This window comes from Hemibagrus wyckioides, linkage group LG23, assembly GCF_019097595.1.
Source record: "Hemibagrus wyckioides isolate EC202008001 linkage group LG23, SWU_Hwy_1.0, whole genome shotgun sequence".
In the NCBI taxonomy this organism is placed as follows: domain Eukaryota; kingdom Metazoa; phylum Chordata; class Actinopteri; order Siluriformes; family Bagridae; genus Hemibagrus; species Hemibagrus wyckioides.
In genome coordinates this window covers 10,591,030-10,614,409 of record NC_080732.1, presented here as the reverse complement: position 1 = coordinate 10,614,409, position 23,380 = coordinate 10,591,030, and the positions used below count along the sequence as shown (strand labels likewise).

The 23,380-nt window shown below is 38.7% G+C and overlaps 1 protein-coding gene across 4 annotated transcripts in view; it reads left to right on the top strand.

The window, feature by feature from the left end:
• The window catches only part of cdh19 (cadherin 19, type 2), a 45,041-nt gene that overhangs the window by 2,656 nt on the left and 19,005 nt on the right, over window positions 1–23,380 (top strand). For 3 of the 4 annotated variants that reach the window (XM_058376823.1, XM_058376821.1, XM_058376822.1), the window contains one exon: window positions 15,930–16,279. In XM_058376823.1, coding sequence (XP_058232806.1) covers window positions 16,076–16,279 — 204 coding nt within the window. In that variant the 5' untranslated portion in view covers window positions 15,930–16,075. Of the gene's footprint in view, window positions 1–15,929; window positions 16,280–17,918; window positions 18,301–23,380 lie in introns of those variants that run through there. The other variant, XM_058376824.1, reaches the window with a different exon arrangement.

Sequence of the window (23,380 nt, the reverse complement as noted above, 5' to 3'; positions counted from 1 at the left end):
AGGTGTCATGCAACTTTGCTACACTCTCTGGGCACTCAAGGTCAAAGACTTTTCTTCAGATTACCAGACACAGGTATAACATTTGATGATGCAGTGAGACATGTTATTGCTAGAAGATGAGCTCACTCTGTTCAAAAAGTTGTAAATTTACCGTGTCAAGTTGAGTCTGCTCTATGCAGAGGTGGGTAGTAACGAATTACATTTACTTCGTTGCATTTACTTGAGTAAATTTTTTGGGTAACTTGTACTTAGAGTATATTTAAATATGTGTACCTTTACTCTTACTCAAGTACATTTTTAGTGAAAATATTTTACTTTTACTTCGCTACATTTGGCTGCATTCTTCCATTACTGTCAAATGTTAATAATTAATATGAGATTTTAAAATAATTAGTTTATATGGCTTGTTCGCAAGTCTTGCGAGACGTTGGAGAGGCTGTTTCGCGAGAGGCTGCTACGGATCTCCCGCTTACGTTTAGCGCGTTTAGAGGAAGATGATGGCTGAAGCAGAGGAAGACTTGTGTGCGAGATATCGGAGGCAGCTCACCCATGACCTTAAGTTCAGTCCGTTTTCACTCCAAGATGTCAAAAAGAATAGTTTTATAATGCGATGCATGCTGTGTTCACCAAAACCAACTGACATCGCAGTGTACAAGAATTCCAGCTCCAACCTGAAAAAACACGGAGCAGTAAGTGTCACAGTTATGTCTATTTGAACCCTGTTAATGCTCATTTGGTAACTATGGGCACATTGACCTTATTTTAATACCAGATTTCTCACACTGTCCGAAAGTTTTCTTCATATGCCTGCTCATGCAAGCAATGACCAATGTCTTGTGAACCCTACAAACAACACAGGTGTTCATTCTAAATGTCTGCACAATTTCACACCCATTTTTCCACAACACTGCATCAATTGAACAGCATACGGTGACGTCATGCATTTATACACAAATACGGACACCTCAACAAAGTGTAGAACATACATACACAATAAAAACGGGATTGTATTTTATTCCTACCTAAAGAATGCATGTACTTATAAAATGCATATATTATTATTCCATCAGAGGATTCACCAAACAAGCTTAAGGTTTATGCAGAACTAATCAAGTCAAGAAAACGAGGATCAGTCCACAGTAAAATTCTGTAAAACTGATTGTTCAAGAAAGAACATATGACAAAATAAACACTCACATACTGAAGGGCAAACACACAAAGAAGTTCATGCACAAACATAAACACACACACACACACTCTGCACACACACATTCTCTTTTGTTCTCTGTTAGCTTGTTTAAATGCAGATGCTGACAAGTATGTGTTGTGAATGTGAAAATAAAGACAGAGTTGACTGTTAGAAAAACACCTGGGTGTGTTTGAGACTTTATTGCAAATGACAGGTCATGTAATGTTAATGTTGCCCATCACTGGGCTGAGACGTGGCCTTCACTGGACTGAGATAGGCTACTTTACTTCAACCTATGTTTTATATAAGCAAAACAAAGAGACTTTCAAGGAGAGGTGTGTGAAAGCTTCCCAAGTAGTTTGAAAATTCTGGATTTTCGCTTCATATCAATCAGATCAGAAGTAACTAGTAACCAGCTACTTGAGTAGTTTTTTTCATTGGATACTTTTTTACTCTTACTCAAGTAACTATTAAGATTGTTATGTTTACTTGAGTAAATATTTCTATATGTACTTGTACTTTTACTTGAGTACAGATTTTGAATACTCTACCCACCTCTGGCTGTTTCGGTAAATTTTAAAAAATTGGAAACGTCACAAAGCACACACCGAACAATTCAAGAAACACAAAGATCCCAAAGCACTAAAACCAAATCAACATTGCTATCGATGTGGATCATGTAACCACTTACAATAAGCTAATGATAGAGACTTTACTGTGAAGTTGGCATATTTACAGCACATGGTTGTGCACGCAGAGTGAAACTGGGTTCAAGCATGTCAATTCTTCCACAATCTTTGTACGAAGATCGTTTCTCATTTACCCCATTGTTACTGCCTAAAGCACAACTGGTCACTTATTCCAAACAGCCCTTGTCTGTACTGGGTTTTATGACTGCTACAGTCACTCATAATGCAGTTATGGGTATAGATTTAATCAGATCACTGAACTATCATATCGCATTTGACAACACCACTGATATGTATAGTACTTCAGTGCATGCAATTCAAGTGACTGCTAAAGTGCCCAATTGCTCAAATAAATGCTTAAATGTGCAAGGCAAAAGGATTCATACTTTCCTTCTCAGTGATGGGAGACATTGGAATGCAATCCATTTTTCCAAGTATGCTGGGAAGGCCAAGGGGAGTTATTTGAGAACTCTCTAACGGATTCAAGTACATGCCCAAGAAGTGTTAGGATGAAGAAGAGCCCAATATGGTTCAAGGACTATGTCACTTGAGTAAAAAAGGGCTTGCCTAAGTTCATGTTAAAGGCAAAACAGTGTTAATTTAGAAAAAAAAGAAAAGAAAAAGAATTTCTGTAGTTATAAAATGGTGTTGTATGTGATTATTACTTGCTGAAGAAGTGCTGTGATAGCATTTCTTTCATACAAAGGGGGGAATATGTTATATCAAGTAGATGGCATTGTAGGTTGTTCAGATGTTGCACATAAGTAAAGAAACAAAGAAGAGTAAAGGAGTGAGTTGAGATATAAAACCTGTATTGAATGCTTTCTTTTAGTTTTCCTAATTTAAAGGGAACACTACAACCAGGAGGGGTTTTGATCTCATGGTCGACCAGGTGCATCAGTCTAGGGGTGCAAAATGGTCCACATCAAGTCTTGGTGCTAGTCCAGAGTGATATTGATCCTTTTCTGGATCAAAATACGCTCCATGGTTCTTCTGGGGAAAACAGCAAATGCAGACACCACTGAGGCCAGCTCAATCAATCTTTATAGTAGGTAGATGTGGTAAAATTGGGTGTTAACCAGGCAGTAGTCTACTACCCTTTCAAGATCACAAATGGGCAGGATGAGGGATGCAGGCCCGGCTTTCTTGGAGTGGTGTGCTGTTACTGGGGGCACTGCTGACAGAAGGCCTGGACCTCTGAGTCCATCGTGGGCCAGAGGAATATGCCACACAGCTTTTCCCGGGTGTGCTTGGAAAAAGCTTTTTCTTTTTCAACATGGTCTTCGAGTAGGTGAGCATAGGCCAGGTGTATGAACAGTCAAGTCATGAAGCGAAGGACCACAAGGGTCCAAAAACATTCACACCAGCCTAGTGGTTCAGTGGGAGGGTCATGCAAGCAAGGGTCATAGTGCTCCCAGAGTTGAAGAGGGCCTCTGGGGAGGCCTTAGAGGGTCTAGTTTGGTTGGAGAAAATAAGAAAAAAGAACATAATTAGATGGCTTAACATCATGTATGACCTTAGATGTTGGTTTGACAGAGCCTGCTCTACATCCAAAATGTGTGAAACAATATTACGGTGTTTTATCATTAATTCCAAAATGTTAAGATGTGTAATAGTTAATTGTGTGAATAAAAAATATAGTATAGGAACTGCATAATTTTTACTACATAAGTTTAAAATGTTAAAAAGTTATATTGTTAAAGTGGTAAAATGTTTCTATGATTACAGTTGCTATGGTGTTGCTACTTGGTTGCTATGAAGAGTTACACAAGTAACGCTGAAAATGCTAAAGGCAATTGTAGCTACTCAAAGTTAAGTGGACGCGATTTATGCTGTCAGCAAAGGAGACTTCCAGGCAGGGCACAGGGGCTTTTACAGGACATAGCAGGCAGAGACAGAAGCATGCATAGGAGATTCTCTCTGAGAATACTTAATCATATGACTGCCTTTGCTTTGCCCTTTTATACTGTGCCTGCTTCTACTAGATGGTTAGCATTTGCTACCATACTCATTGGCTGCCAGCTGTTTGTGTTCCTGCCACTCTACCTTGCAGCCATGTGCTTTTTTGCGATCCACAATCTGAGGGGTATTGAATTTGTGCTGTCATTTGGTGCTCTGCCATCACAACAATGTTAGAAATATTGCTAGCCTATATCATTTAGTTGGTAGAGTGCTGCTAGATCATTCTTACATCCATATTTCACCATTTAGTTTTGTAGAATTTTGCTAGATCCCAGGAAGTTGTTATAATGAGTCTATGAGGTTTCAATTTGATCCAAGTTATTTAAAGAAATTGAGCAGAATGCTAGGACATTGCTATGTGGCTGTTATAGGGTCCTAGATGGTTGAAATGGTGTTTCTATAAGGGCTCAATTTGATGCAAGTTAGTTGCAAGGTTGCAGTTTGCGCTAAGGAAACACCTGAAAGCTAGTGGTCCCATTTACATTTACATTTTGGCATTTGACAGACGGCTACAAATGAGTACAAAAGTGCTTTGAAGTCTCTGTCAATGAATACATTAACGCTGGTCACAGCCTTAGTCATCAACCTAAAAACTTTGTTGGGAGGAACATATCTGTATTGGGAGGATTTTTTTTACAACATACCACAACAGAAACAAACATTGAAAATGAGAGCTCGTTTAAGTATTTCAGAAAGAGGTAGATCTTCATCCGTCCTTTGAAAACGGACAGTGAGTCAGCTGTGCAGACATCTAGGAAAAGTTAAATCCACCATCTCAGTGCCAGAACAGAGAAGAGTCTAAATGTATACCTACATTGTACCCTGAGAGATGGTGGAGCAGTCGACCAGTGCTATCGGAGGGAGTGTGGTGCAGTGTAAGGAATAATAAGAGCTTTACACTATTTGATCCTTGGTTCTGGGAGGTTTTTGTATTATACAAGTTGATATTAAGGTTGTAGATGTAGCGAATCTAGCTCAAAATTTAAATATTTAAGTGTAATTATAACTGGTTATAATTAATTATAAATATTCAAATTGGGGTTTTAGAACTAACTGTCAGAGAATCAATAACACAATTATTTGATTTGTTCGTCCAGCGAACAGACAGAATAATTATGCATTAATTCCAGGGAAAGTTATCTTCCTGGCCAAGAAAGAATAACTACTTTATAAAGTACTAGTTGTAATTTAGCACGTAGCAAGAGCAATGTTGAGGGACCCCGAAATTGTGAGCAAAGCATGGAGACAATCACTCGTGAATAAAATGCGTTTAATAAAACAAAAACACACAACACTTACTAACTACGACACACATACATAAAAGACAGGGTAAGGATTATAGAGAGGGGATAAGTAGGCAGAGAGAGATTGAGATTAAGGAAGAGAATACGGAGGAAATCAGAACGAGAGGGAGAGTGAGAGAGAGAAAGAGATAAGGAAACAGAGAAGAGATCAAATATGGCAAGTTTCAGATCGAGTTTTGATTACCACGTGTGAGAATCGTCAGGGTAATTAGGATTCGCCTTAATAAAGGGGCTTTGGCTTAAAATTGCGGATCTAAAATAATTAATAACTTTTACTTGCATTGGTTTGTTGATAAGCTTCCTGATGTAGTGGATCAAGGAGGTTCGGAGATTCAAAGTCCTCGGAGTAAGCGAGAGATTCTGTTGAAACGAAAAAGGTTTCGGTGGTGCAAAGTTCTTCGATTGAAGCTGCCGGCAAAGTCTCAAGAGAAAGTGAAAGTCTTGTCCCGAAGAAAGATCGGCGTCGACTCGGGCGACGATAGAAGAGGTCGTGCCGGGAAGAAAAGGCGCACGGGGGCCCCCCCACCGCCCCGTGGGCCAAGCCGAGCTGAGCAGAGCAAAAAGCTGAGCAAAAAGCCAAAGCTAAAAAAGCCAAAAAGCTAAAAAGCTACGATAGATGGGTGCTTAGGGTTTTTATTGATCCCTTGGTCGCGCCCAGTTTTTCAGAGTGACCAATCCAACACCTGAAACTTTTGGAGGGAAACGTTTCTTTGTCTCCGCTCCGTCACTCATTTGCATACTTTATGATGAAGTCAGGAATGGATAAAGATTCAGTTAAAGTATCGAAGGCTCATATTATGTACTTGGATGACCATATGGCATACACTATTGCTTATAAAAGTAAAAGTGGATCATTTTGATAGTAGACATGAAAGAAACAGTATGAGAGGAAAGGAAACTGGGTATAAGCAATTAAAACATACATTCTTATCTTATAAAACATGGTTCTGTTTCATGAAAAACTCAGAACAGCAGGTCATGAGTGGTAATACAACAATAAAAATATAAAGGCAAAAGGGGAATACATATACAGGTGTGTTAGGCATGGGTCAGGTAGGGTTTTACCATTGTTTTATTGAAACTTGAATCAAGGAACTTGATGTGTGTGTGGGGGTCAGGATGAGCGTTTCCAGACGCTTTGGGTGTGTGTGTGTGTGTGTGTGTGGATGTGTGGATGTGTGTGTGTATGTATGTGTGTGTGTGTGTGTGTGTCTTCAGTCAGAACTTTGGTCATCCCCCGGTCAAGGCATTGATTTGGTTTAGATTAGGGAATTCTTGTTGACTTTTAACAGCAGTAAAACTGCTAGGCGCAGGGTGATTCGCATGTTAAGGTCACAAGTTGATGGGAAGTTCCAGAGGTGTGAGGCTGGGCTATCAATACTGATGGTCTCCAGAACTCCAACATTCATGGAGGCAGAATTCCTCCTTTGTCTCCAGTCTCGTTGGGGGGGTCATTGGTTATCCAGAGCCATCAGAAATCCCGGAGCCTGGCTCCCATGAGTTACAGCATGTCGGTTGAGGTATAATGAAACGACTATAAGTAGTGATAGCTCAGTTGTGAGCTGTGTAATAGTTAATTGAGTTTTTGAGAAGGATGCAATGGACCCCATGAGCAAGTGAGCCGACCTGGAGACGCTACATAGATAACTGGTTACTAAACATACAGGGGTTGGACAATGAAACTGAAACACTGGCCAATTTAGTGTTGGCGGTACCACCCAGACTGTTGCATGCCCAGAGTGAAGCATGGTGGTGGATCAATGATGGTTTGGGCTGCAATATCATGGCATTCCCTAGGCCCAATACTTGTGCTAGATGGGCGCGTCACTGCCAAAGACTACCGAACCATTCTGGAGGACCATGTGCACCCAATGGTTCAAACATTGTATCCTGAAGGCAGTGCCGTGTATCAGGATGATAATGCACCAATACACACAGCAAGACTGGTGACAGAGTGGTTTGATGAACATGAAAGTGAAGTTGATCTCCCATGGCCTGCACAGTCACCAGATCTAAATATTATTGAGCCACTTTGGGGTGTTTTGGAGGAGCGAGTCAGGAAACGTTTTCCTCCACCAGCATCACGTAGTGACCTGGCCACTATTCTGCAAGAAGAATGGCTCAAAATCCCTCTGGCCACTGTGCAGGACTTGTATCTGTCATTCCCAAGACGAATTGATGCTGTATTGGCCGCAAAAGGAGGCCCTACACCATACTAATGAATTACTGTGGTCTAAAACCAGGCGTTTCAGTTTCATTGTCCAACACCTGTACTTAGCTAGTTGCTAGAGTGTTGCTAGGTATGGGATGGTAGGGGATCCCAGGTGGTTACTATGGTTGTTCTAGTCGATTTCAATATGATCCCAGTTAGTTGCAAGATTGTACCTAACTCATCTGCTCACTAAGGTGTTTTTTGGGTGGCTATTTTAGATGTTTCTACAGGTTCTTAATATTATCCCTGTTAGTTGCAAAGTTGTAACTAGTTGGTTGGAACAAAATAATCAGCTGGAATAAAATCAGCTGTTTCCTAAGTTGCATGGCATTTAAATAAGGTTTCAATATGGTTCCCATTGGTGATGTTAAATGACCGTTATGGGGTTCCATGTGGTTGCTATGTATCACTGTGTTTCTAGGAGGTTTCTATATGATTAGTCATTCATTAGAAAACTAAGCTGGTTGCTTGGTTGTTAATTGGTTGGTATCATGGCAGTTATGAGGTTCCAGAAAGTTGATACACTGTAAAAAAATCCAACTTGCAAAAAGTTTTAATAACTATTATCTATTAGTTAACTGGACAATAAAACTAAAAAAAGTTGACTTAACAAGTGGAAATACATTGGTTCAAAAATTGTCTGACCAACTTAATTTGAACTGTTGACTGGATATGCACATGCAAGTTTACAAGCACACATGGTGGTTTGGTGGTTGGAGCATGCGCGCTATAACATGATAGCGCCATTTTGAACGTCAGTGAAACGTGCAGCACGAGATCACGACACTTCATCGTTTAAAGTAAGTATCTTTATTCATTTTATTATATTTATTAGATTGTTAAAATGTTTGTAAAACATAAGTGTGATCATTAAGCATTGTTTGCAACATGCAAATATATCTATATAAGTTTTTAATGCCAGTAAAATGTACAATTGTGTGTTTTGACCTGGTTTTGAAACTAAAATCATAATTAAGTAATGTAGTGTCACTGGGCAAGCTTATTATTTTAAAGCAAGTTTGCATGAATGTTCTCATCAAGGAGAAAATATGTCGCAATCACCGCGGTGAAGTTAGCTTGATATTCAGACATTAGACAGACATTTGGAAGCGGTAGTTTAGGGACCGTCGACAAATTTCTGTACGACTGAAATGTGGTACTTGTTACTTAACTGACTACCTGCCCCAGTTATTCTAATTTCTTCTTAAATATACATATGGCATGCGGCTTTGCAAACAGATTTTGTTTATTTATAAATAAGAATTTAATTAATAGATAATATTAATTATGTATCATGTGAATACATTTTTTATTATTAATTTATTTTTTAATTTAAAAAAAAACTATTTCTTCAGTAGCTTCTAGGTCATGTGATCCTGTGACCCAAAACTAGTACCAAAATGATCTACTTGGACACCTCCACAGGGTACACCTCTTTGTATCCCAAAATATGTCTTCATTGATTTTTATTTATTTGTTTATTTTCTTCATTTGTTTAATTCATTTCTTATTTAAATAAACAAGTATTTTTTTTCTCACGATTAAACAAAGTTTTTTAGTGTTATTACCCAGTGGTCTTCTTAAACACACAAGCAGCATTTCCATATTTTTTTCTATCTGTCTGCCTGTCTGTCTGTCTGTCTGTCTGTCTGTCTCTATCTGTCTGTCTGTCTGTCTCTATCTATCTATCTATCTATCTATCTATCTATCTATCTATCTATCTATCTATCTATCTATCTATCTATCTATCTATCTATCTTATAATAATTAAGACAGAGTGCACTGGGCAATAACACTAAAACACTGTTTAATCTTGAGAAAAAAATACTTGTTTTTTAAATAAGAAATTAATTAAACAAATGAAGAAAATAAACAAATAAAAAAAAATCAATGAAAGCACATTTTGGGATAACAAGTGGTGTACCTTGTAGGGATGACCAAGTAGATTATGTTGGTACTAGGTTTGGGTCATAGGGTCACATGACCTAGAAGCTATTGAAAGGAATAGTGATTTTTTTTTAATTAAAAATAATAATAATAATAATTACAAATTACTTCACATGATACATAATTAATACTAAATAACAAAAGCTGTATGCAATGACACATGGCATATGTTTATTAAAGAAGAAATTAGAATAACTGGGGCACGTAGCCAGGTAAGTAACAATACCACATTTTATTCGTAAAGAAATTTGTCAACGGTCCCTAAAATACCGCTTCCGAATGTCTGTCTAATATCTGAATATCAAGCTAACTTCATCGTGGTGTCGCAATCCCGGTTTTATATCTTGCAAATCTAACTTCATGTTTTGCAATCCTGGCTATATTTATCACAGTTATCGGAAATAATGTGCGATTTGTCATATAGACTTAACTCAAAATATAAGCATGATAAAGTGGACTTGTTAGATTAACTTCGTCTACATCGCACGCAAGAGATGCAATGCGACAAAAGACAATATGAAAAGAATATGCAACCTTTTATCATATATATTTTCTCAAACTCATGGTACAGTCCAACCACTATAGAATACAAAGATACGAAGTATGTTAGGTGTTTTGTTCATACAATGTAGGTCAATAGGATTCAAAACTTTTATTAACTGACAAAAGAACAGTTGAGTATGTACATTGCATTTGCATGCACATCTTATCCACATGCAAGATAAGCAAAATGTTTTCCATGAAATAATAAAAAGAAAACTTCATAAACCATCCACACTAAAACTATTATATTTGGTTGTTTCATATAATTAGTTGTGTTTTTCAGAAAAAAAAGATACAAAATTGAAATCAGCTGATAATGATGTATTTGTTGTTTCATTAGGACACATCTCCAGCAGACAGACAGACCAGAGGGATGAAAATGGGAATTCTTGCTATAACTGAGGATGATGTTGCCCCTAGCGCACTGCCTACTTTTACAAACTTTGCTGTTGTTTTGGAGGAGGCAGTTGTTCTGAAAGACATTTCAGACCTACAATCTGCTGTTTCTTACCTGTTTGGCCTTATCTTTGCCTTGGATTTTGAATACCCAAAAGAACTCAAATATACTTTTGAGGTAATTGAGAAGGTGTTTATGGAAATGGGCACTCACTACTCTGCAAGAGTACAGTCCCTGAAAACTAAACTCTTTTTGTGAACGTTGAAATCTTGTGTGAGCATCTTTGAAGTTAAACAGACATTAGCATCTTAATGTTGAGTTGTTGAAAAGTGAATATAATGTCTTACAATGTCCTTTTTATTTAATTTGTTTTGTTGTTGATTGTGTGTTTATTTTTCATCTTTTCACATTCTTTATTGTTTTATTTGAATTTCATTTGTATTCGTACTATTTTTTTAGTTTATTGTTTGTTTGAAAATTGTAATGCTGATTGCAGTGTATTTTGTAAGGAACATGTTGACATTCTTGGCAATGTTACATTGTTGAAAGGTGGGCAGACCATCCAGTGTTGAACTGCTATGTTTTAAAGTTGCAGTTATTTTATGTTTATTGGTGTTTTCATGTTTTAAGCATTCTAAGGAATAGAGTCAAAGCCTATACATGTTAAAAGGTTAAAAGTGAATCTTCATTTATCTTCAGTTTGTTTTTTATTGATTTTGACATTAATCCAGGATTTTTTTTATTTTTATTTTACTGACTGTCATTTTTTTCTGTTAGTAAGTATGGCTATTATTTTACCTTGTTTGTATTTCTTTCAACATTCAATATAATAAACAAACAAAACTTGAAGCCTGGACTGTACAATAAACCACACACTACACATAATACACTCCAGTTTATACAGAACTCTCAATAAACTCTCAATTTGCACAGGACTCATAAACACGCAGTTTTTGCACATAAACAATTTTTGCACATCAACTAGGTCTGTAACCTTAAACACTTGTTTTGCACATTACTCATCTCGTTTTTTCATCTCATTCTCCATATTTATTCCTTAAATCTCTGTCTTTAGTATTTTTCTGCTATATTTTGTTAAATTGTGTAATATTTAGTTATTTGATATATTTTTTGTTATATTTTTGTACCCTAATTTGGGTTTTTTATTATTTTTGTTATATTCCTTCCTATTTTATCTATTACTTGTGTTTGTGGATACTACTGGAAGCTGTGAATTTCCCTTTGGGATGAATAAAGTATCTATCTATCTGTCTCTATCTTATAGTTTTATTTTGTAACATTGTGTAAATGCTAACTACAACAAAACATCTTTTGTCCATAAAACTCACAGAAAAAAGTTCACATAACATAATTTATTGAGACACATTAGAAAAGAATTACAAGTATTTTTAACTAACAAACTGTTAGCTGAACAAAAAAGAGACATGTGACTTTACTCAGTGATTTGGGTTGAGTGAACAACTAAACTGTTAGCTGAACAAACCGAGACATGTGACTTTACTCAGTGATTTGGGTTGAGTGAACAACTAAACTGTTAGCTGAACAAACCGAGACATGTGACTTTACTCAGTGATTTGGGTTGAGTGAACAACTAAACTGTTAGCTGAACAAACCGAGACATGTGACTTTACTCAGTGATTTGGGTTGAGTGAACAACTAAACTGTTAGCTGAACAAACTGAGACATGTGACTTTACTCAGTGATTTGGGTTGAGTGAACAACTAAACTGTTAGCTGAACAAAAAAGAGACATGTGACTTTACTCAGTGATTTGGGTTGAGTGAACAACTAAACTGTTAGCTGAACAAACTGAGACATGTGACTTTACTCAGTGATTTGGGTTGAGTGAACAACTAAACTGTTAGCTGAACAAAAAAGAGACATGTGACTTTACTCAGTGATTTGGGTTGAGTGAACAACTAAACTGTTAGCTGAACAAAAAAGAGACATGTGACTTTACTCAGTGATTTGGGTTGAGTGAACAACTTGGTCCAAAGTTGAGTAAACTCAAAAAAGCTGTGCAGCAAGTTGCCTTGAAATTTTAAGTTAAGTCAACTTTTCATTTTTTACAGTGTATGGTGTGTCTAGAAATTTTCTATATGAGACCAGGAGGTTGGTAGGTTGTTGTTTGGGGGTTGCTATGGTATTTAGTAATATAGACTAAACACAGAGAAGAGTGTGTTTCTCTCTCTCAGAGTGCCACCTTTCTGGGGTGATTTGGAATTTGACCCTGATGCAGGCATGCTTGTCTCCTGCTCGGGTAAATTCCATTCTTTGTTCTTGTGAGAAACATTCGGCTAGGCCAACACCTCTTTGCTACTCAGGCAAAGAGGTTATTGGGTCTCATGGCAGCAGCAGCCAACATTATCCCTTTGGGTCTTCGATACATGAGGCTGTTACAGTTCTAGCTCAGGAGCAGGTGGTTCCACTCAGTCACTCTCTGAGGGTCATAAGGGTTACATGTCATGCACTTTGTACCCTTCTTATTTGGAAGAGACCCTAATTTCGTATCTTGGGTCCCACTCTTGACACATGTTACAGACATGGACGAGACTTCATCTGTATGCCTTTTCTCTGGTTGTTCTGATCCTGAAAGCCCTAGTCAGAGTGCACTAGGACCGAGTTCACCTTCTGTTGATGGCTGCATGCTGACCTGCTCTGGTCTGGTTTGTGGACCTGATTTTCATCCAGGACGGGGATCCTTTGGAGATTCCTGTCAGAAGGGACCTCCGGTTGCCTGATCAGTTTGCGAATCTTCTGTCTTCTGCCCCATGAGTTGCCAGAGCAGAAGAGACTGCACCTAATGTGCTCTGTTCAGGCTCTCAGCACCTATGCACATCACTCAAGCATGTGGCAATAAAGGCAATCTCAAAGCAATGCCTAACACATAGAGTAGAGGAAGCTATTTCCCAGGTAGATAGATAGATAGATAGATAGATAGATAGATAGATAGATAGCTAGATAGATAGATAGATAGATAGATAGATAGATAGATAGATAGATAGATAGATAGATAGATAGATAGATAGATAGATAGATAGATAGATAGAGCTCTGGAAAAAAAAGAGACCACTGCAAAATAATCAGTTTCTTATGTTTTTTTCTTAGAGGTGCATGTATTGGTGAGATGAACAGTTTTGTTTCATTTTTTGTGAACTGCTGACAATTTTCCTAAATTCAAAATATAAATATTGTTATTTAGAGTGTATATTTAAAGGAAATGACAACACATCAAAATAACCCAAGATCATGCAGTATTTGCAGAGCTTTAATAACTCAAATAAAACAAAATGCAAATAATTTGTAAACATTAAGAAATCAGTATTTGGTGGAATAACCCCGATTTGCATGCGTTTTGACATGCTCTCCACCAGTTTTTCACATTGGTGTTGGGTAAATTTATACCACTCTTTTTGCAAAAAAGCAAACAGCTCAGCTTTGCTTGATGGTTTGTGACCATCCATCTTCCTCTTGATGACATTCCAGAAGTTTTCAATAGGGTTCAAATCTGGAGATTAGGCAATGGTCTCTTATTTTTTCCAGAGCTAGCGATAGATAGATAGATAGATAGATAGATAGATAGATAGATAGATAGATAGATAGATAGATAGATAGATAGATAGATAGATAGATAGATAGATAGAGAGATCATGGCATTGAGGGTGATGACAGGCTTTGGATCTCCTCCCTGTAGGCCGATTCATTGTTGATGAAGATGTTGTAGTAATGCTGCGGAACACAGTCATGGGTGAACAGGGAGTAGAACAGTGGGCTCAGCACACCGCCTTGTGGGACGCCGGTGTTCAGGATTGAGCATATGTGATTACCCAACCTTACAGACTGAGACTGTCTATTAGGGCTCATTCTACTAGAAGTATTGCCTCATCCAGTGCCTTGGTTAGATTTCTTCCTCTTGTTGATATCTTTGCAGTGGCAAACTGGTCCTCTCTGTATACTTTTATCACATTTTGGACTTAGACCCCACGGGATCCCACGTCCTACGGGGCTAGCAGGTGTTCTGCTGCTGTAGTTGCCCATGCCACTCTCACAGACCTGCAGGAAAGACATCTCCGGTGTGTGGCTGTAGTGGTATTGATAATCCCATAGCATTAAGCCATGATGCAGCATCCAGGTCCCTCAAAAGGAAACTACACTAGGTTATGGTAACTTGGTTCTCTGAGAATGGAGCTGTGTTGCTTGCCACATTCTAAGCATCCACTTGTGCTTCCTCCAGACAATTAGAAGCTGGAGTGATGTTGTCAGGAACTGCTGGACTGTTCCCTGCCAGGCCTGAGGAAGGCACTGGCAGGTGAACCTGAGAAGCCTGCTTGTTCGTGTGTCTTGTAATTACCTGTCCTATTGTTCTCTCACCTGATTGTCTCACCTGTACCCAGTTTACCCTAATGTCTAGCCCTATAAATAGGTATTCTTTTGTGCCGGTCTTTGTCCGTGATTGTTTACTGTTATTCGTTCTGTGGTTCCAGTCCGTCTATGCTCCTGTCAGTCTTAGTCTTTCTTATTTTCCGTTAACCACGCCATGTCTTGTCTTCCGTCTGTTTCCCCATGTCGTGTCTTCATGTGAATAAAAGCAGCGCTTTGCTGAATCCTGTGTCTGGGTCTGCGTTCAGCCACGTACTAGCATGGGCACGCGCACCATGCATGGCCTGGGTTCAAGCCCCGCCTAGGGCGAGGATCCCGGCCATGACAGATGTAATGTAGATGCCCATTTACGGTCTTGCTGGTGCACTTTGCTTCATCACATGACCTCCTTGAAAAAATAGATTGGCATGTTTTTACCCAGAGCTTCAGACACAGCTTCCACAAAGAGGTGTTCCCATAGCCAAGACGCAGCATCTTGTTCCCTTCTCAGGGAACCTATTGTAGTTTGATGTCATATATTTTTGACTGCCTGGTCAACTTCAGTGGGGTCAAATGGATACAAATGGATCCAAATCAAAACTTTAAGAGATTCTTAATAAAATTATGAATTTGAATTTTAAATTCATATTCATGTTTTGGTGTGATTATTAGAATATTATTATAAATATCTTTACTTTCTTACCTAGAGGATGACGATGTATGTAATTGTACTCAGGAGGACAAGCTTCATTTAATGCTACATACTCATTTAGTTTCATCCATGTTTCTGTTAAACATAAAATATTAATTTCTTGATCAGTAGTAGTTTCATTAACAATAAGACAGTGTTCTAACACTATGCTGCAAGCAATGAGAGCAGCACCTTCCCAAGTGGGATGGTCACCATGCTGCCCTAAAAGGCTAGCCTTACCCAAATTGCCTCTGGAGCACTACTGGATATATAGCAGTTCAGTAAAAATAAACTTATGTATAATACATCACCACATCTCATTGTGAGAGGGCCAGGGCATAATACTGTACTAGACATAACCTTTGCCATTTTACACACAGCTCCAATATTATTCTCATTAGCACTGTTACTGTTAAGGCTTACTGTATATTGTTAGCTCCTGCTTTTAAAAAAAAGACCTTTAACAATCTGCTGGTTAATCAAGTGAACCTGTTCTCTCATGTTTATTAGCAGCTGTAATAATTTTCTACATAGCATATTTTATTTACCATATGATCGGTCCAATTTGGATAGCTATTCTCTAACAATCAATTTATTCATTGTCTTCAAACCACAGGATACCATGGCACATTCTACATCTCAATACTCTCTTATAGAAGTCCCATGACAAATGGTTTCAGTATTCTAATGTTCTAATTGACCCCAGACTTCTGACCACATCATCTGGAAAAGAGAGAGGGAGTAACCGGAAGAAGCCAACCAATGAGTGGCTGTTCTGTTTTTCTTTTGATCATCATGATCACCTTCATACCTGGGTATGTGGGAACTAAGCTAAGACTGTCTCGACAAGGACTAAGTGACTGCCAACTCACTGAAGGTCTCCGTGGATTCAGAGTCAAACGTGGCTGGATCTGGAACCAACTGTTAGTTGAAGAAGAAGATCCAACTCCAAAAATAATTGGACAGGTAAAACAAAGAATATTGATTGCTGTATGCTATAAATTTTCCTATGTTTCTACTTTGTCTGTTATTATGAGACCATAATAAGGCATCAACGTCACACAATCCCCAGATTCTAATTGTCTGAAGTATAATGTTAGGCATGATCAACATTAGCCAAGCTCACATGCTAGGCATGCTGCTTGGTGACTTCATGACATTTGTTGTGACCACCAAAGCAAACCAAAAATTTTATTTTGAACACTAGCCTAAACAGTGGACATACATCCTGAGAGCCCAGACTGGGTATAGTAGATTAAGCTGTACTTTCTCTGGAGACACATTCGGAGGAAAGAAGTCTTGCAAAATGACCAACTAGCTGGTCACAGAAGGCACCTTGAAATGTAATTTTTTACATCAGATCTCCTTCTCTTTGGGGTGAGCTAGTAGAAGAAGAGCCACTTTTAGTGTCAGAAACCTCTATGAGGCTGACCCTCAGGGCTCAAAAGCAGCCTCAACTAACCCTCCCAGGCCCACTGAAAGGTCCCAAGAGGGAACTCATGGCCTGCAGATAGGCCTCAGCTGTCCACCCCTGTGCAAAAACCGAGAAATCAGGGGATGCCTCCCCACAGATGCTCCAATAATATGTATGTGGCTAATGGAAATAGTGCCCACATACACATTTAGGGTAGCAGGGACTAACCCTGCTGAAATGCATTCTTGGAGGAGGATTTGGCAGTTGACTGGGTTCAAGTGGCATTGTTCGCACCAGAAATGAAATAGCTTCTATTTTAGGTCATACAGTTTCCTTGTGGAGTGAACTCTGGTAGTCAGACTTGGCTTAACAACCTCAGCTGGGAGACTAGTATCTATGAGAGATATGACTATCTAGGACAGATCTCTGGATAGGAATCTCCAAAGGAGTGCTATCCAGGAGGGACACTATGTCCAAGAACTATACTCAGGCTGGCCAGCATGGAGCCACTAATAATAGTCAGACTTGGTCCAGACAAACTCCTAGAAATCCAGGGAGCAAAGCTATAAAAGCTATCAGGAAGACTTAGCCAGTCACAGACCCAGCAAGAGAGTTCAAGTTCCTTTGCTTCTTTGGTGCCTCATGACATCACTCCACATCTGTTCCTATGGGGGAATCTGCTTGGCTGGTGTTGTTGCACAGCTTTGTGCTTGGCTGTCACACAGCCTTGTGCTTGGCTGAAGCACACTTGGCTTTTCAGTTCAACTGCAGACATAACTCAGAGCCCTCTAGCTTCACTGCCATGTCCCTTACTCCCTCATATGTCTTTCCATGTTCCTTGCTCCCCCCCTTTGGGCCTCTCCATGGTCTTGCTCTCCCTTGGACCTTGCTATGTTCTTTACTCCTTCCTGTTCCTCGCCAGAAATATCACCCTCTCTGACTTTCAGGCATGGTTCCAGATTGATGCATCAGGAGCTCTGCAACATATGGTAGTCCTTCAGCTGTTGGAGAAATTGCTTCAAAGCCAGAAACACCAGCCTCATTTCCAGGCAGTTTATGGGTCATTAAAGATGAGGGTCCATGGGTCTTGGCGGGCCTGGCAGCGATTAAGAACTGCACCCCAGCCGATGAGAGAGGTGTCTGTTGAAAGTGTTTTGCGATGGCAGCATGGCTCAAGAGTTGGACCAAAGTGGACCAACTATAATTTTCCACAAATAAAAGGTACAAGCCTTCAGAGCATAACCTTCATGACCCTGGACTGGTGATTCAGAGGGTGAAAACCTCTGCTGAGCATGAACTGGTCTCAAATGCAGTACACCCAACGGAACAATGTTGGCTGCTGCTGCCATGAGACCCAACAGCCTCTGAGCCTAGCCTGACACTGCTCATAGCAGGAAGAACAAAATCTACATGTGGAAGAGACAACATTGTGGTCGGATCTCATACTACCCCTAAAAAAGCTGTTCTCTGAGAGGGAAATAGCAAACTCTTCTTGAGGTTCATCCTCAGCCCCAGACACTTGATGTGGGCAAGCATGACATCTTTGTGTCATGCTCCAACTCTTCCAAATGAGGTAGGATAAACCAATCATCAATGTAAATCAGTATATGGATGTCCTGGAGTTACAGAGGAGTCCGTTCTCACTTTGTGAAAATGCATGGTGATAGAGCTAGACTTCCTGTGTTCTGGTGAAATATCGATGTGGAAGTTTAGATCTATTGTGACAAAACATTCATTGGATCAAATTTGGGAGATGATATGTTTGCGTGTTAGCATCTTGAACTTGTATGTCCACGAAGTACAGTTCAAGCTGTGTTGATCTAAAATTGGTTGCATCCCCCTGTCCTTCTTGGGTACTAAGAAGTGCTGGCTGTGAAATTGATCCACAGATGCCTCTTCATGATGACCGTAGCCACCAAGGAATTGCCAATATTGCAGGCTAGTGCTTAGTTGCACAGAGGGCTAAATGGGTGGCTCTGTGGAGTTCCTGTACCACCTTGAGGTCCCCTCTGGATTGAACCAGCCTGAACCAGCCAGCCTGACCTATGTCTGCATTGCTGGATTCCAGGCAATCAAACCCTAAGTGATTGACTACAAGCAAAGCAAAATATCATGCAAGTTGTCCCCATAAATAAGCAGGGGCATGGTGGCATACATCTTGCTTGCCATAGCACTAGTGATACATTGTATTTTTTTTTTACAACAGACAGACAATTCACTCAGACAAATGACTTACTAAAAACAAAAAAGCTGGGGATTCAGTAACATTTATGGTCTCACATTGGCCAATAAAATTGGCCTTTTTTCACATAAGCATCAGACTCGCATAGACATTTCCGGAGTGTTAAGCCATAAGTTGAGTTTCGTTAAAAGGGAACTAATTATCCGTTTGAGTGACCAACAAAAATGTTGCTATACTACAGGTATTACACAGCTCGTATAGAGCTATTATTACACCTAGATTTCAAAAATTATAAATGCAACAAGCACTGCTACAGGGGAAAGCATGTATTGGCTGTAGGAGCATAAGCAGAGATGAGAAAATATTCTCATTGTTTGACCACCAGGTCCATAAAAAAGGCATATACCCTCACTCACAGACACTGAGAAGCCAGTTAATTACTGCTGGTTTGCACCTGCCAAATGTCAATTAGTGTTAGAGTAAATCTGACAAAAGAATGCACTCGTAGTCCAACAAAATATGTGACAAACTTCTTGATTTTTGCCTCTGGCCAGACTCAAGAGTAGGCTCCTCACCCAAAATTCTAATAAGTTCAGTCCAAGAGATGGGAGTGACTAACCCAGGTGGACCATTGTTCTTTCCCGTAGGCACAGAAAGGTTCCCCTGTGATCTTACCACATTTCATAGATTCCACAGAACCCAATGTTGAAGAAAAGCATCTGGTTACTTCATCACTATTAAAATGACACTAACTCTTAAAATGATGTACAATCAAAAAAAAATGTCAGACGGTCATCAGCGTTAGACATGTGTCTTTTTCTCCCACTACAGTGTAATATTTTTATCTATTTCTGTATTCCCCTTCTACTTGGTACTCTTGCTTTTATTTTATTCAGATTTGGTAAGGAACATACTAGAGTTGTTTTTGTCTCTGTCAAGGCTTCTAAACAGTCGAAACAACATAAGTCAACATGCACAGTCACCGAAACAACATCAGAATAGTCCGCTTACCAGAGCTGATTGAAGGTCCTTGTCCTTAAATGATTTTGGATGTTTTTGGTGAGGATATTTTTCCAAATCCACCAAAAATTGACAGAGCCCACAGAGCCAAGCCACCGACAGGAGAAAAACCAAGAGAGGTCATTATTTGGCTTTATCGATACCAACAGAAGGATTAGGAGAGGGAACCTAAAATACTAGGGCAACTCGGCTCCAGTATTTGAAGATTATGCACCAAAGGTTGCAGAACAAAGAGCCCAATTTCAACATGTCATGGCAGAGATCTACAAATTGGGAATGGGGCCATCATTACTCTTTCCAGCAAGATCTTTCGTCAGAATGCAGGATGTAAACAGGAAATCTTGTATGCTTTTGTTTCATAAGGCAACAATACTGAGTTTACAAGATGAGGCAACAAGAAGGACTTTATTTATTTTACTATAAGTGCCATCATGTTGAGGTCTCCATACAAACAGTCAGTCACAGTTCATTAGACTGATTATTTTCTATCCTTGAAAGAAGTCAATCTCTACAGGTATAGAGATTTTATATGTTTTGTTTTGGTCATCTGTTGTTCTGGGGAGTTTAACATATAGAATTTGGAGTTTAGATGTAGTAAGTGCACTGTTCGCTACAGAATACCATATGGAATATGGTGTTCTCAGGATGTCTTTTTTATTTATTGGAGGGATTAATACATATTGTGACTTAACAATACTGTCTAAAGACAGGAGGCTAAGATTTATTTATTGGAATGCTAAAGGGACCATCCTGATCCTCTACTAAAAATGTCCAAATTGACTAAATCAGCCAGTGTAGTACTTAATTATTCATCACTGGGTCTTTAAAATCCCTGCAGATTTAAGAATCATCAAAATAAAGCCTTTTCCTACTTTTCCCATGTCCATAATAATTTTTCTAGGATCCACTTTTTCTCTTGCTTCATAATAAATTACTACAGGACATCTCAAATTGATTTGTACTTTGAACTTAATCAAACTCCTGATATGGGTTTGAAAGCATTGTGGGTGGCCTTTAAAGACTTTATTCATGACCAGGTAATATCTTATATTTCTATTAGCTATAGAATCACTGGCAATATGGTTTCATGCTCTAGAGGCTTTTGAAGGTATTTCCCACTTAGGATTAAAATTTTTCTTTATATTAAGTAAGACAAGACAAGATGTTCCACACTCCCTTTGTCCCTAGTGGGACGTGTTAGCCTTTTTAAAATGGTAACTTTGCCTAAACTACTTTATTTTTTCAACAAATTTAAATTTTGATCACTAGATCTTTAAAAACTTGGATACCTTTTTCTTTGGGTATTTCTGACCAACAACCAACACATCTTAAGAAAACTATTCTTCAATTGTTCCATAAGTAAAACTCCAAAAGGTCAAAAGTCAAAAGATGGCCTTTCTCTTCCTAATTTTCAGCATTATTTCTGGGCGTGTAATATTAGTAAGATTTTATACTGGAATAACCTCCACTTACCCAAAGATTACCCTCTGTGTCCATGTCGAAACCTCTCTAACTAAATATGATTTATATTCTGTTATCACTTCTCAGCTTTTTTTGGTAATCAGCAAAATTACATCAAATCCAGTTGTTTGGAATTCACTTAGAATTTGGAATTAATTTTTTTTTCTTCTTTTTTTCGCTTTTTTTTCGTAACCCGCCTACAAGACACTGCCTGGTATACCATCCCAATTTGTCTACCAAGAGGTTATTCCAAGTTTGACCAGACCTCCAGTGAATAAGACATGACACAACAAGGCATTCATACCATCTAAAGGAAATGCAAATGCAATTACATTCCTGGTAGAATACCAGAGTCACAAACTGTTCAACCTCCTTCCATCCAGGAGGAGATACAGGTCCATCCGCACCAGAACCAGCAGGTTTAGGGCCAGTTTTTTTCCTTCAATCATGAATCTACTGAACTCTACACTACACCACTTGGACACTCATGTCTTACTGCACTTACCACCTTGCAGTTCTGCTCCACCCTGTACATTCTGTTATAATGTAATATTTTCTCTGTGTAACATAATTAATGTACATATTGTCCACTTCATAGATTACACCTAGTTTATCTATCTGTCTATCTATTAATATACATGTATATATACTATATTTATATATATTATATACTATCTGTATAAACACTGTATATTATCTGTTACTGTTGTACATACAATGTACATAATGCACACATTTTTGTACAATTTATAATTATACTTTACACTTTATCTGCTATAAATACAACTTGCACATACCTCTCTAAATAAGGCTCTGACAGCCTTATTTATTGATGTAAATATTTACATATTTATCTGCACTTGTTCATTTGCACAATATCTACTATTTGCACTTCTGGTTTCTGCAGCATTATATATGTATATATATATAATATATATATTTTATACATTATATATATATATGAATACTTTTGGCAATATAGTGTATATATATATATATATATATATATATATACAGTATATATATATATATATATATATATATATATATATATATATAGCAACATGACAGTATGAGGTGTGCAAAAATGGCAGTATCAGCGGTTGAATTAGTGCAAATAAAATGTAAACATTTATAGTATGAGTCAGTTCACATAGGTGTGTGTGTGAGAAAGAGAGAGAGAGAGAGTTGATACAGATCAGTTCTGGGTGATGAGGACCCTGATGGCTTGAGGAAAGAAACTGTTACACAGTCGATTGCAGGAGGGTGAAGAGTGTGTGTGAGGGGTGTGTGTGGTCATTCACAATGCTGTTGGCTTTGTGGATGCAATGTGTGGCGTAAATGTCCGTGATAGAGGGGAGAGAGACTCCAATGATCTTCTCAGCTGTCCTCACTATCCGCTGTAGGGTCTTACGATCCGAGTGCAATTCCAAAACCAGGCAGTGATGCAGCTGCTCATGATGCTCTCGATGGTCCCTCTGTAGAACATGGTCAGGATGGGGGGAGGGAGATGGAAGTAGAGACAGCTGGGCTTTCTTGGTGATGGTGTTAAGTGACCAGGTGAAGTTCTCCGCCAAACACAAAAGAATTTGATCTCCACAGAGGATCCGCCCATGTACAGCGGAGAATGGCCACTATGTGCTCTCCTAAAGTCAACAACCATCTCTTTAGTTTTGTCGATTCAGGTTGTTGGCTTTAAACCAGGCTTTACATACTTGCATGTAAATATTTGATAGTAGTGGCAGTATCCCATGTACAAAAAAGGGGTGAGGGAATATTGGCAGTTTGGGGTTTTCTAAAACACTCTAATCTATGTCCATGAACCCTCCAGATCTGAACTTCTACCTAAAATTAAAACATTACCAAAAGGTTTAACTAAACAAATATGTTTTCAGCCTATACATAAACAGTGAGACTATAAATGTGTCCCAAACACTGGAAGTCTGTTCTATAACTGTGTGACTTTGTAATAGAAAGCTCTACAGGTAGC